The sequence below is a fragment of the Phaseolus vulgaris genome, chromosome 3 (genome assembly GCF_000499845.2).
Source record: "Phaseolus vulgaris cultivar G19833 chromosome 3, P. vulgaris v2.0, whole genome shotgun sequence".
In the NCBI taxonomy this organism is placed as follows: Eukaryota; Viridiplantae; Streptophyta; class Magnoliopsida; order Fabales; family Fabaceae; genus Phaseolus; species Phaseolus vulgaris.
The window spans coordinates 39435879-39448736 of NC_023757.2; the positions used below are offsets into that span (position 1 = coordinate 39435879).

General features: G+C 33.8%; 2 protein-coding genes across 3 annotated transcripts; one reads left to right on the forward strand and one right to left on the reverse strand.

Moving 5' to 3' along the window:
* Positions 1–1602: 1602 nt before the first annotated feature.
* Positions 1603–4386, reverse strand: LOC137807603 (uncharacterized). Of its 2 annotated transcripts, XM_068608321.1 has the most exons (4): positions 3484–3765; positions 3017–3091; positions 2180–2235; positions 1603–2087 (listed from the first exon to the last, which is right to left on the reverse strand). In XM_068608321.1, exons 1-4 carry the CDS (start codon positions 3604–3606, stop codon positions 1751–1753), a joined length of 591 nt encoding a protein of 196 aa, XP_068464422.1. In that variant the 5' UTR covers positions 3607–3765; the 3' UTR covers positions 1603–1750. The 2 variants fall into 2 exon arrangements, with proteins under 2 accessions (XP_068464422.1, XP_068464423.1); XM_068608322.1 differs by lacking the exon at positions 3017–3091 and having other exon boundaries at positions 3484–4386.
* A 455-nt stretch (positions 4387–4841) lies between these two features.
* LOC137807602 (protein S-acyltransferase 24) lies at positions 4842–11781 on the forward strand. The gene is made up of 13 exons (XM_068608319.1): positions 4842–5099; positions 5537–5677; positions 5881–5993; positions 6740–6819; positions 6967–7130; positions 7332–7470; positions 7593–7692; positions 9617–9674; positions 9784–9861; positions 9989–10087; positions 10667–10745; positions 10838–10986; positions 11067–11781. The coding sequence occupies exons 1-13, from the start codon at positions 4842–4844 to the stop codon at positions 11514–11516; spliced, it is 1908 nt and encodes a 635-aa protein (XP_068464420.1). The 3' UTR covers positions 11517–11781.
* Positions 11782–12858: the final 1077 nt, after the last annotated feature.

A 12858-nucleotide genomic window follows, 5' to 3' on the forward strand; every position in this document is an offset into this window, starting at 1 on the left:
TATTTTTCTAGTTGGATACTTAATTTTCTTCATAACCAAACTATTGTGGACAAGTTTCCACCATTTTCTAATCATTATTAGTACTTCTCAAAATTGCAGTTTCATATTGCTATGAGTTTAATCTTCCGGTAGTTTTCCGGGAAAAAGTTTCCACCATTTTCTTAATATTATGTTTCATAATTTCATGGTAAGAGTTTTTAATTTTATCATTTAGTTTTTGTTGTAAAAATTAATTTTAAGTTTTTTAAGTGTGAAAATATTCTTAAACACATGATACTTTTTTTTTGGGGGGGGGGGGGGGGGTGAGTGAATCTAGTTTTATGATTCTAGCTAGCATTGGTGTTACTTTGTTCATTCTTTTACTTTTACTTTTTAAAACTATGTATTATGGGCTTACCTTAAGACCTGTTTGATTTTATGAAGGTATATTTCTTATTTCTTATTTAAATGAAGAGAATAAAAAAAAAAGTCAGCTCAGCATTAATTTTTTATGAATTTTTTATTTAATATAAAAATTTAATTAAAATTTTAAATTTATTAATATTTAAAAAAGAATTTTTAATTAACTCTTTTAAATTTATTAATATTTAAATTATTTATTTTTATATAATTTTTATATATATAATATATAAATTATTTTTCGTTAAGTAACTTGTATTTTTTTAAAATTTAATTATTGAATTATATAAAAAATAGGAAATATTACAATATAAAATTTTGATAAATAGATATTCACAATTTTGGAAATAGTATATATTAAGCATACAATAAAGACACAAAACTTTCTTAATTTTTTCTTCTCTTTCCTCTCATTTAATAATTTTTATATTGATTCTCATTACTACAGCAGGAACTTAATATATAAGTTTAAATAATATAATAGTTAAAAGAATTTATAATTGAAGGAACACAACATATATATACAAAAAAAAGTATTAGATTTTTTTTACATAATAATTTATTGTAATAAAATATTAAAAAATCGTTATTCCATTTGGTTTCTTTATATTTTAGGCTAACTGGACAAATGCTTTATACTATATTATAGAATTTACGTTTTTTTTTCTTCAAAACATCAAATAAGTGAGACTGTTATGCTAAATCTATTATTAAACCAAAGAAATAACATTCTAATACAAATAATGAACTTATTAATTTAAAATAGCATTAATAATGATATTAAAAGTTGAAACGAAAGTGCTTCTCAAATTATCACATTACTTCAAAACATTCATAAATTACTCTATGTATATATCACATAAATTTAAAAACATTTCAATAATGAAATTGGTAAAATACTTAACTTAATTACTTCAAATTCAATCCTATACCATTAATTTTCTTTCTTGTAATTTTCTTTTGACTTTTCATTGTTTAAAATTTGATTGTACTTTTTTTTTGTTAGATAATTTATTTCTTCTGTAGCTCTTTTGTCCAGATTATTTAAATCCGGTTCATATGCTCTAACAAAATTTTAAGCATATGGACTCATGAGGAAGTTGGATAGTAGAATACTCCCTCAATATTCATCTGGTTTTACTTTTTATACAATTGGGTTTCAATAATAATAACTATGATACCACTAAATGATGTAGGCAAAAATTAACTCAAATAACAGACAATACATAAATTGAACTTTTATATGTGGAGACGGCTCCACTTGAAAGTTGAAAGAAACTTTTGTTCCGAGAACTAAGATTGGCTAGGACATTATATGGCAGAAAAAGAAAACACTGTACCATCTACAATTTTACTTCCTCTTCTTAGCAGGTGGCTGTGGAACCTCTTCTTCATCTTCTTCATCTTCATCCTCTTCCTCATCCTCATCTTCTTCATTATCTTCATCACCATCATCATCATCCTCATCATCTTCACCATCACTTCCACCTGCACCATTGGCCTCAGGATCATCCTCAGGCTCAGCCTCTTCCTCACCTTCACCTGATAAGTCTTCGTCTCCTTCCTCATCGTCCTGATCATTTGCGTCGTCATCATCTTCTTCCTCCTCCTCGTCTTCATCTGAATCACTAGCATCCTTGTTCAAAAGGTAAGTGTGTTTTCCCTTGTAAAGATCACCAAAAGGAAACCTGAGAAGAATCGGCATACATCAGAACTGCAAATGTTTCCAGACATAAAGCATAACTATATTTTCCAAAGTGTTGCTTAAACTTATTTTCACCTTCCATCTATTGGGGTCAATTCTGGGGTGATGTCAGTCAGCAGAGATTCGGCGGTCTGGTAAACAAAAAGACATAATCATTTGTACCCACTACTATATGAAAGCTTGAACTACACTAATGTGTCCCATAAAAATGAACCCAAAGGTAGAACACAAACCAAGCTCATGACATACACAAATCATAACCTGTGGCCTAATTATTGTATGGACTTATTATTACAATAAGAAGCTTTATCAGTAGCTTCCCAAGCAAGCAGTCATGATGCAAACTGAGCTCCGGATATCACAGTTCCCTACTGGACACAAATCATGGTCATACAAAGACAAATACAGTAAAATATCCATGTCTATTTTCACGCACAGAATGCAGAATATAAATTTAGCACAATTAAAGGAGAAGAAATTTCAAAACAGAAAAATATAACTAGTGTAGGCACACCTCACATGAAACCCCACATTAACAAACTGTCCTACTGTTGTTAAGCTTTGTAAACGTATTGCTAGAATCATTGGTTAATTTTATGAAGGAAATGTATAGTCCATGTGATGTTTATATGGAACATCAGGTTCTAAGGTATCGGTGAGCATGATAGAAATAAGTAAGGCTTTACACACAGACAAAGGCACGGAACACTTAAAGCCAATCCAGCAAAAAAATAACCAATGCATAAGACATGTTTAACGTAAAAAACTATCTTAATCAATTAATAATAAACCGATTGCTTTTAATTTGATCTGAACAAATAAATGACAAAGATGATATTTTAAGCACTCCGTATTAACAATAAACAGCATTGGCTTACACGAAACAACAAATAAACTGTCATTCTTTCGCACCTGACTAATTTTTTTTGGTTTCTGAACACAAATAAACTGAACAACCGCTGTAACCAAACACAACCAGCAGTCTAGCTGCATCAAGGAACAACAATTATGAATAGGGTTTAGCTACAACCAAATCAACCCCCAATCCGCACAAAAAAAGGTACTTTACACGCTTTCCCCCTACCCGAATGAAAAAAAAAATCACTATAAGCTCCCATTGACTTTGACCACAACATATAACGGTATGACTTCAGAAAAAAAAATCCCTAAATTCCTCTGAAGACAAAAAGTAAATGAACGAAATAGATGTTAAAAGTCATGCCAGTAGAAAAACTTTTGATGAAACCAAAAGAAATATGAAAGAGGATGCGAATTATTGAATAGAAATACCAATTGTTCACGGTGTTAACGATAATTACACAACACGGATTGGGCATTATAAGACTTAAAATTAAAAGGAGAGGGTTTGAAAGGAATACCAGAATAAGAAAGCAAAGGAGAGATTTGGCGGCGACAAGAATTGTGTCCACCGCTATGGCCTCCACGGCAGAGGCGGTGCGCGTACTCTTCTCCACCGTGATGAGAGAAGATAACTCCTCCATAGTTGTAAACTAAATATTCAGAAATAAAAAGGAATGAAAACGCACAGAGAGAAGAACAATCTGAGAGAGAGTGATGAGAATGGACGAGGTTACGTTGGAGTGTCTGACTCTGAAAGTGAGAGACTCGAAGTGGGGAAAGGAGTTCGGTCCGGTTAGGATAAACCCTTAGTTGGTCCAGTTAGGGTTTTTTATTACAAAAATTGCTTATGTCACCCCCAATGTTAAATAAAATAATAATTGGCTAGGGTTATTTTATTATACGAGAAAAATAAACTTTTTAGGTATTTAAATTTAATATAATATAATTATTAAAATTCCAAATTCAATTATATCAATTAATTCGCATACTGTGAGGAACTGAAATGCATCTTTATATATGTACATATAAAGAATATTAATTGATAAACTAATATTAATTAAACAGCACGATCCTTGGTAAAAAAAAAAACAATAATAAAAGAAGTTCTTTATATAAGGAGAAAATGTATTTGCTTTCCTTTGATTTTGGTCTCTATTTAATAACAATGGAAAATTTTGTTTCTTTGTATGAAATCTACCATATTTAAAAGTACAGAGCACTATCCACTATTTTAATGTATGAATAACATATTTTACCTTTATTATTTTGGTGCAAAAAAAATAATTTTCATAAAGAAATTATACGGAAACTAAATTTAGATTGTAGTGAAAGTGATATTGAAAGTATTTATAGAAAAAGAAAAGTTTAAATAAACTTATGGCTAATTTGAATATAATGGTTACTAAAAATATGTTGATGATTAATGAAAAAAAGAGGGTTGATGAATGTAAAGTAAGATGCATGAAATGAAAGAGTTTGGTTAGAGAGAAAAATGGGAATAGAGGGAAAGGAAGGGTGAATAAAGTTAAGAATCGAGGGAAGAGAATCGAGTCACAATCAAACCAGGTGGCGTGGCCTGGTATAATCATATCTATCAATAGACTCTTCGCTCTCAACAAATCTGAATTGCTATTGTCTCTTCGATTCCTCTTTGTATCGTCCTGAGAGGGTCAACAGGGACGGCCATGACCCAAACCCTCTCTTTCTCTCTCCTTCGCTCTTCTTAGCCTTCGCAGAAAAACCCTAGAAATTAACCAGCCAATCCTCTATTCTCCATTCCCCGATTTTCATTTATTGTATTATTTTGCTTCAATCGCCAACCCCTCCTCCAAGTCAACGCGGGAACCCCTCAATTTGCATTCCAAAATCTCGATCTATGTCGTCCGAGATCGAGGTCGTCGAGGAGGTGTCGCGCGATGAGCAATCGCCGGCGGCGGGCGTCGGTGATGGCGTGCCGGAGGAGAGCCTCCGTAACGACGTGTACACGGCGGCGGCGTACGGGGATTTGGAGAAGCTGCAGAGATTGGTGGAGCAAGAGGGTTGCCCCGTCACCGAGCCCGATGGGTTGGGTTACTACGCGCTTCAGTGGGCTGCACTTAACAATCGCACTGCCGCTGCTCAGTACATCATTGAGGTTCTTTGATCGGTTTGTTGAATTGCGTTTGCTTACTTTTGCTTCTTGAGCTTGTCCATTGGTTTCACCCTTTGTGTCCTTTATGCATCCGTTGTTTTGGCATTTACTGAATTAGTGTTTTTTACTCCAACAAAAGAAAATAAAATGTAGGAGTTAGTTACTCGTTGTTGTTGGTTAAGGAGGGGTGTAGATGTAGAAGAGAAGATGATTTGATGATGAGGATGAGGGTCATGCTTTTGGCTTGAATTTTTCAAAGTAGCTTAGCGCAGCTCGTCTTGGCTTGTTGGTTATGTTTATGTTATGAAATGGCTTCGCTTGTTTGTGGTGGAACTGCATGCATGAATGGAAATTTGGCTTCATAAATCGTGTGGAATTAGACCTTTTTTCTTTCTGTTGATGTGGCGTACGAAATTGAGTGGTTGGTTTGTGGTTGGCAGCATGGGGGAGATGTGAATGCAACGGATCATACTGGCCAGACGGCCCTACATTGGTGTGCAGTTCGGGGTGCTATCCAGGCTGCGGAGCTTTTACTTCAGGAGGGTGCTCGAGTGAGTGCTGCCGATATGAATGGTTATCAGGTTAGATTGATCTTGATGTTTTAATCTTTATTAAAGTGATTGCTGGTGGGGTAAGGCAATTGAAGTATGTTTTTAGCTCTTATACCTGGTTGTCTGCATCTGGTTACATCTGCGAAATTGGTAGTTTAGGGTTCTTGTTTTACTCGAAGCACATGCGTGCAGCTGTAAATGTTGTTTACTAATTGTGATGTGCTTGGACTCAGACAACGCATGTTGCTGCACAATATGGTCAGACATCTTTCCTTTACCACGTTGTTTCAAAATGGAATGCTGACCCTGATGTCCCTGATAATGATGGAAGAAGCCCCTTGCATTGGTAATAAAAGATCCACCGTTCAACCTTTCTTTCTATTGAAATGGATGTTTTCCCTTTTCTATTTGTTCCTCATTTCTCTGTAATCAGGCGGCCAATACGTGAACTGATTCTCTGACATATTATTTGTTGAATGTGTCCTTTGACACTATTTTTACCTATTTATGATGCCCAATGTTTACCTATTTTTACGTATTTCGTCAAGTAAACTGGCAGTGTTGTTGGTTTGTTATTTTAAAGCAGACCATAAACCTAAAAGTGTATTTGGTAGAGTTAAGTCAGAACACTATGTAGAGAGCTGTGCCCAATTAGCCCAAGTTGAAAAATCTTTTTAGCCTAGAGGGTCTTAATTAATTGTTCTAATAAGTAAATGCTTCTTATGAACATTGTGAAATTTCTCTTGGCACATTTTCCATGTAAAATAACCCAGTATGAAGGATTATTTTGGAATTTAAAGGCCAATAGATGGACTACTTCATTTCTGTTACATTTGTAAGCATGTTCATTACATTTATCCTTGGAATTCTCTCAATAATACATTGGTCATATTTTCATCCAATTTTTTTTGTTTCTCGGCATACAAAGTTGCAGTGTTACTGAATTAGTTTCCTCCGTGCTATTTGTTGGGTTGCACATTCGTATTTCCCTTCTAAATAAATTTTGAATTGTTCCGCTTCAGTGAAATTTTTATATAATTCTTCAATATTTTAGTGCTATACTTTATGCTTCCTTTCTCACTTGAATTTTAGGGCTGCTTACAAAGGTTTTGCCGATTGTATACGTCTTTTATTATTTCTCGATGCACATAGGGGACGTCAAGATAAAGAGGGTATGTTTTAATGCTCTATCCCGAACTCCTTTTATTCTCCTCTAACTATCCATTCATTAAATGATGAATTTATCTTTTGATTTTCAAAGCATTATTATAGTTTTTTTTATTATTATTATTATTATTATTTTTTTAAAATTTTTTCAGGTTGCACTCCTCTTCATTGGGCTGCTATTAGGGGCAACCTGGAGGCTTGTACTGTGTTAGTGCAGGCTGGCAAGAAGGACGATCTGATGGTGGCAGATAATACAGGCCTTACACCAGCACAACTTGCTTCTGATAAAAATCACAGACAAGTTGCTTTTTTCCTTGTAGGTGTTTTATAATCAACACAGTTTGATTTGATTAGTAGTTTGCTTTCCATCTTTTCAAAATATTCCCACCCCTTGTCATTTGAAAATTGGACTGGCTCTGGCTTATTTTCCTGAAAAGCATTTGTGTTCATTGAATTTATAGGATAGGTGCTTGGACTATGTATTTTTATATCTTAACCATTTATGGATATCATCTAGGGAAATGCCCGAAGGCTGCTTGACAAACGCTGTGATGGGAACAGCCGACTTGGAAGAATTTCCAAATTAGGACTTGCGCCCATCCTTTGGTGCATAATTTTTGTGCTCTTGGTTACTTATATTCATTCGGTCATCTTGGGTATCTATCTTGGCTTCCACATATGGAATCAATTATGTCTGCATGTGAGCACTTGCATGCATAATTTATTTTTTGCTTTGATGGTTGTCTCACTATCATTTGTATCTTAACTTTTCCTGTAGCAACAAAAATGCCAAGGCTTACAGCTGCAGCTGGTCTTCTTGCATGGTTTGGAGTTTTGCTTGCAACTGTTGGTTTGGTTATGTTTTACAAGTGTAGCTGGTAAGTGATGTGGTCTTAAATTTTACAACTTCTTGAGAATACCCTCTACGCCATTACATACAAGAACAAGATCTTTCTTGAAGAGACCTCTCTAGGATTTTCTTACTGCTGTTATGTAAAATCTCTGTATTTGGATCAGGATTATTGGTGGTTTGAATCTCTTGTTCTCTAGCAATATGTAAATTTTGCAATGTGTTGTCCACAATTGCTTTGATGGTTCTAATCCTCTTTTCTATACAAATTGTTTAGAGAAGTAGTGGGAAATTGAAGTGTAAACCATAGGATTTGAGAGGGATGTATGCAAAGAAGAGTTTTCAGGTGTTATCTCTGACTGTGACATTAAGGTACAAGTACAATTATAAGACCTGCAATGTGGTATAATATTGGGTGGGTGGTAACAAGACAACACCAGAAAAAAATCATTGTGGTAGAGATCATAATGTTGCATTGAGTGAGTGGACATACATGATAATATAGGATTGGGAAAGAATAAAATCTTGCCTTAGGTGGTTTTGATATATGTGGAGTAGACTCGTAGCTCCCTAGTTAGGAAAATAGAGCATTGATTGGATGAAGGGTAGTTCTGATGCTTGAGGCAGAATGAGATAAAAAAATTATATGTCAATAGTTTGTCCATACACTGTAGACATCAAAACTTTTTGGCATTGTTTGAATCATGTTGCAGAAACTGGTTTCTGAGAAAAGTCTTGGTTTCTGTTACCAAAATCCAGATTAATAAAGACTATTATGTGTTATTTTATGGTACAACCAAGTCTAATCTAAGAATCTCTTTCCTTGCTACCTAGGATTGCTAGATAATACGGTCATGGGTCTCACAAGTATGACTGAAACCTGTATATTTACAACATTTCTATTCACTGATGCCAACTTCTGGGTGTATATCCTTAGTAGCTTGTCTTTGAAAGTAAATTTAGTCTAACTCAATTATAAAATCAACTTATAAGGTGAGGTTAGTCCTCACTTATATGTAGGACTCAACAACACAATTAACGCTGATGACTGAACATCTTGAGCACGATATTAGATATTTGTGGGTGGTATTAGACTTTAATACCATCTTAGAAAGTGAGGTCTGCCCTTGCTTATATATATATATATTGTATTTTGACTATCTCTAATTGATGTGGGATCTTTAACATATATTCTCACTTAAGTACTAGACATCTCAAGCGTTTGACTAGATCTTTGTAGGTTGTCTTGTAGTGGTCCGATAGCGATATCGAGTGACATGATAAATCCAATAAACATTGTTAGGATATGATTTGATAGCATCTTAGTAGATTTAGGCCTAACTCAACTTTACAAGATTGACTCTAAGGTGAGGTTTGCACCCACTTATACACTATGAGCACTATTTCTAGTGGGAATTCCAACAACTCCCTCATGTTGAGGACTGAACACCTTAAGCCTGAAACTAGATATTTGTGTGTGGTCTGATAACGGTTAGATAGCAAGTAGTCTAACTAACCTTACTAGTTAGAAAGTTGATTTAGGCATAATTCAATCATATAAAACCGGCTTGTAAGGTGAAATTTGCGCTACTTGTACATTGTAATTTGTTTATACTTCTTCTAGTTGGTGTGGTATCTTCAACATTTCATTGTTAAAATGTTTGATAAATATATGGTAAGTGTCTAGTAGAGCTTCTCAACAACTCTTTTCGTAACCTTTTTGTTTGACCTCTATAGATAACAAATCAACGACATTCAATCTAGGGTGGTATCAATCCAGAAATAGACATTCTATATATCATATTTAATTTTCACTTGCTGATTCAGTGAATATCCCGTTTCAAATTGTTTGTAGATGCCTGCCGCATTCTATATTGAAGCTCTCTATCATTTGTTTTATAGTGTTATTTTATTTTTTGTTTTCTTAATATCTCATTCCCCCCCTCTTGCAGTAAGGATCCTGGTTATATCAGAATGAATATGCATGACACTCATGAGACAAAAGATGATGTGAGTTTTTTTTTCACCTAATATCTACTTCAATTTTGTCAACTTCTCCCTCAGATTTTATACAGTATAGTATATGGCATTGTCTTAAAAGATTGGATGATTGTGACAGGAGCCTCTTTTGAAGATTGAGATAAATAATCCTGCTTTACTTGCTGGAAACTGGTCCCAGCTTTGTGCAACTTGCAAGGTTCTCTTTGCTTTCTTTTGATTGTCTTACTCTGAAGTCTATAAATGTCTTGCAATCATAGACTACAAGTGCCCATGCTTCTTTGCATTGAATGGTTTCTAACAATTTCATGTTGCCTTTTCTTTAGATTGTCAGGCCTCTTCGAGCAAAACACTGTTCTACCTGTGATCGTTGTGTGGAACAGTTTGATCATCATTGTCCCTGGGTGTCTAATTGCATTGGCAAGGTACTTCTGGATGCATTTTTGTTTTACATGCATTGCATTTGACTGCTAATTGAATATTTTAAGCTTTTTCAATGTATCATTTACTTAAACAATCTGGGACAATTTGTTAAATTCTGTCCTCTACCTTTGGTATGGAGCACACCTAGTGAACCTCTAGCATGTGGCATGCCATTTTTTAATAAATGCACCTTTTGATATCAAGGGACACTCCTTATTTGGTGATCTACATTACGTATGGGGATTTTTATAGTGCGGACAGTTAATCTTCTAGTGATTGTTTAGTTTAAATCTTGCGATATAGCTACAAATAAAATTGTTTCTACTTTATTTGAGTCTGTTCATAAAAATCAAAGTATGCCATTTATATTCAGTAAATAATAAGTGTTGGATAGGTTATACTATTAATATTGTCTAACTTTGTTGCTAGAGCTATGATGATTACTAATCCTACTCACTGCGACGATTTTTTTTTTTGTTCTTCTCATTATCTTTAATTTTGATTGAGCAATTATTCTTTTTTTTTTCTGGCTGGTTGAAATAATCTGATTTGATCTGATTTTGTTACAATTATTACTTCAGAAGAACAAGTGGGATTTCTTTGCTTTTCTTATTCTTGAAGTTTCAGCTATGTTGGTTACTGGTGGAGTTTGTCTTACAAGTATGTGTCTGCACTGAAATTGAGTTACTGAGTTATGCAGTTCATTCAACTGCTCTTTAAACTGCTGATGAAAACTAAATTTGTGTGGGCAGGAGTGTTAACTGATCCACTTGCACCTCATTCATTTGGGGCTTGGATTCAGTATGTTGGTAAGAATCACACTGGTGCAATATCATTTCTAATAGCCGATTTTTTCCTCTTCTTCGGTGTGTTTGCTTTGACTGTTGTGCAGGCTAGTCAGGTACGTCTTATTTTTTGTGTGTACAATTTTCTCCTGATCCTATGCACGTCTTTATTCATATGTTTTCATTCGTGACCTAGATATCTCGCAATATTACAACAAATGAGATGGCAAATGCAATGCGTTATAGTTATCTCAGAGGTTCGGGTGGTAGATTTAGAAACCCATATGATCATGGGATCAAGAAAAACTGTTCGGATTTTTTGATCAATGGTTACAATGAAGATGTGGAGTGCATTGAAGAATTAGGTCGGACAGAGGAAGGTGTAGGAATGATGAACATTGGAAGAAGCTCAAACTTAGCAAATGGAGACTCGCATACCCGTGGTGAATATGCAAGGGGCCATGGAAATGGACAATATGTCATTAATGTGAATTCCAACAGTACAAATTCCAAAACACATAATGGTCATGTTCATTCTTCTCATTGTAGTCATAATAACCATGGCAAAACCAGAAACGACAGTGCTCCCTTGGGCTTAGGTCTTGGACTTGGACGGAACAGCAGATCTGTGACATCCTCGTCTTGATATTTTCATTTCATGGTGAACCTAACCTGTAATGTATTATAGGCACGTGTCTGGGTTGGTTGGTTGGTATGTTTACGGTAATTCAATCTATTTGTGGCTCTTGTCTACCACACCCCCTGCAATTTTTGTGCTATTACATTTAGTCATCCTATTCATTTTTCTTTTCTACTTCTGTATCTAATTTAAAAGCTGATAAGTATCGCCTTGAAAGCTATATATGAATGAAATTTGAATGTATTTGCCAGAGGTTTTAACCTCTCTTAAATTGCAAATGTTATGAGAAAAGTTGTTCTTTTCGATAACCTTACATATCTACTTTATTAATTCAACTGATTAGTTAAAATTTCATAGAGCCAATTTTGTTTTGTAATTTTATATACAATTTAAAATAATTAAAGATTTAATATATAGAAGGTAATGTAAAATATTGAATGATTGAATTAAAACTATGTATATACTGTTAGCACCGAGTAATTTGATTTAAGAATAAGAGGTTTAAAGAAGTACGAATATTTTATTAGTTAAAAGTTTATGAAAAGAAAAATTAACAATTTAAATTTTATTTCTTAAGAATATTTCTTTTAAACCAAATTTTTTATACCTTTTCTCTTAAGATTTTAAGTTAATTGTTTATAATTTTCTAGATCTGAATTTGTTACAAGGATGTTAGCAAGGAGGAGAGGATGATCAAGTGATTAGAAACTTTCTTTGTCTTTTTTTTGGAATATTTGTTTGTTGGATTTTTGCATGTATTTGACTAACAAAGATGAATCTCTACTACTTCTTGGTTGTAGTATTATATTCTGCTTGATGATTAGAGTTCCTTGTGGACAGATTTGAGCTCTCTTTGAGCCAATGACAATGGGTTTTCTAGGTAAGGAATACTATTTTGGATGATCTTAGTTGATGAATATGAAATATGCCTATTTTTTTATGAGTGAAAGTTTCAGTAAACTAATGTTGTTTTACATGTCTATAATTTTTTTTATTTTATCAGAATCTGAAATACTTTTGTTGCATTTGTGTATGGTGTTCTTTCGTGCGTGCATAATTTGAAGTATTTTTGTTGGATATGTAAGTTTGATGTTCCTTATATGCATGTTGAGTTTCGATCATTGTTTTATATGTTGAACTAAGGTTCTTCTTTATATGTTTAATTGTAGTTTTCATTTTATTTTAGTCTTATAAGTAAGAAATTTAATGTTGTGTCTAAAAGAGTGGGATAGGAACGTGTTTTGAAGTAACGAAGATAATTTTGTTTATAGAATTATTCTTTGAGTCACTATAGTAAGTGTTTTGTTTGTTATCTTCATTAAGCGAAAACATATTTGGTTAAGTGCGG

Excerpts from the sequence above, each read along its gene's own strand:
- LOC137807603 (XM_068608321.1), bottom strand. The coding sequence starts at position 3,606 with ATGGAGGAGTTATCTTCTCTCATCACGGTGGAGAAGAGTACGCGCACC. Across the intron at positions 3,092-3,483 it reads TCCTTTGCTTTCTTATTCTG|CTAGACTGCTGGTTGTGTTT; the intron begins GTATTCCTTTCA and ends TCCTTGATGCAG. Across the intron at positions 2,236-3,016 it reads AACCAAAAAAAATTAGTCAG|ACCGCCGAATCTCTGCTGAC; the intron begins GTGCGAAAGAAT and ends TTTGTTTACCAG.
- LOC137807602 (XM_068608319.1), top strand. The coding sequence starts at position 4,842 with ATGTCGTCCGAGATCGAGGTCGTCGAGGAGGTGTCGCGCGATGAGCAA. Across the intron at positions 7,693-9,616 it reads ATGTTTTACAAGTGTAGCTG|TAAGGATCCTGGTTATATCA; the intron begins GTAAGTGATGTG and ends CCCCTCTTGCAG. Across the intron at positions 10,746-10,837 it reads TGGTGGAGTTTGTCTTACAA|GAGTGTTAACTGATCCACTT; the intron begins GTATGTGTCTGC and ends TTGTGTGGGCAG.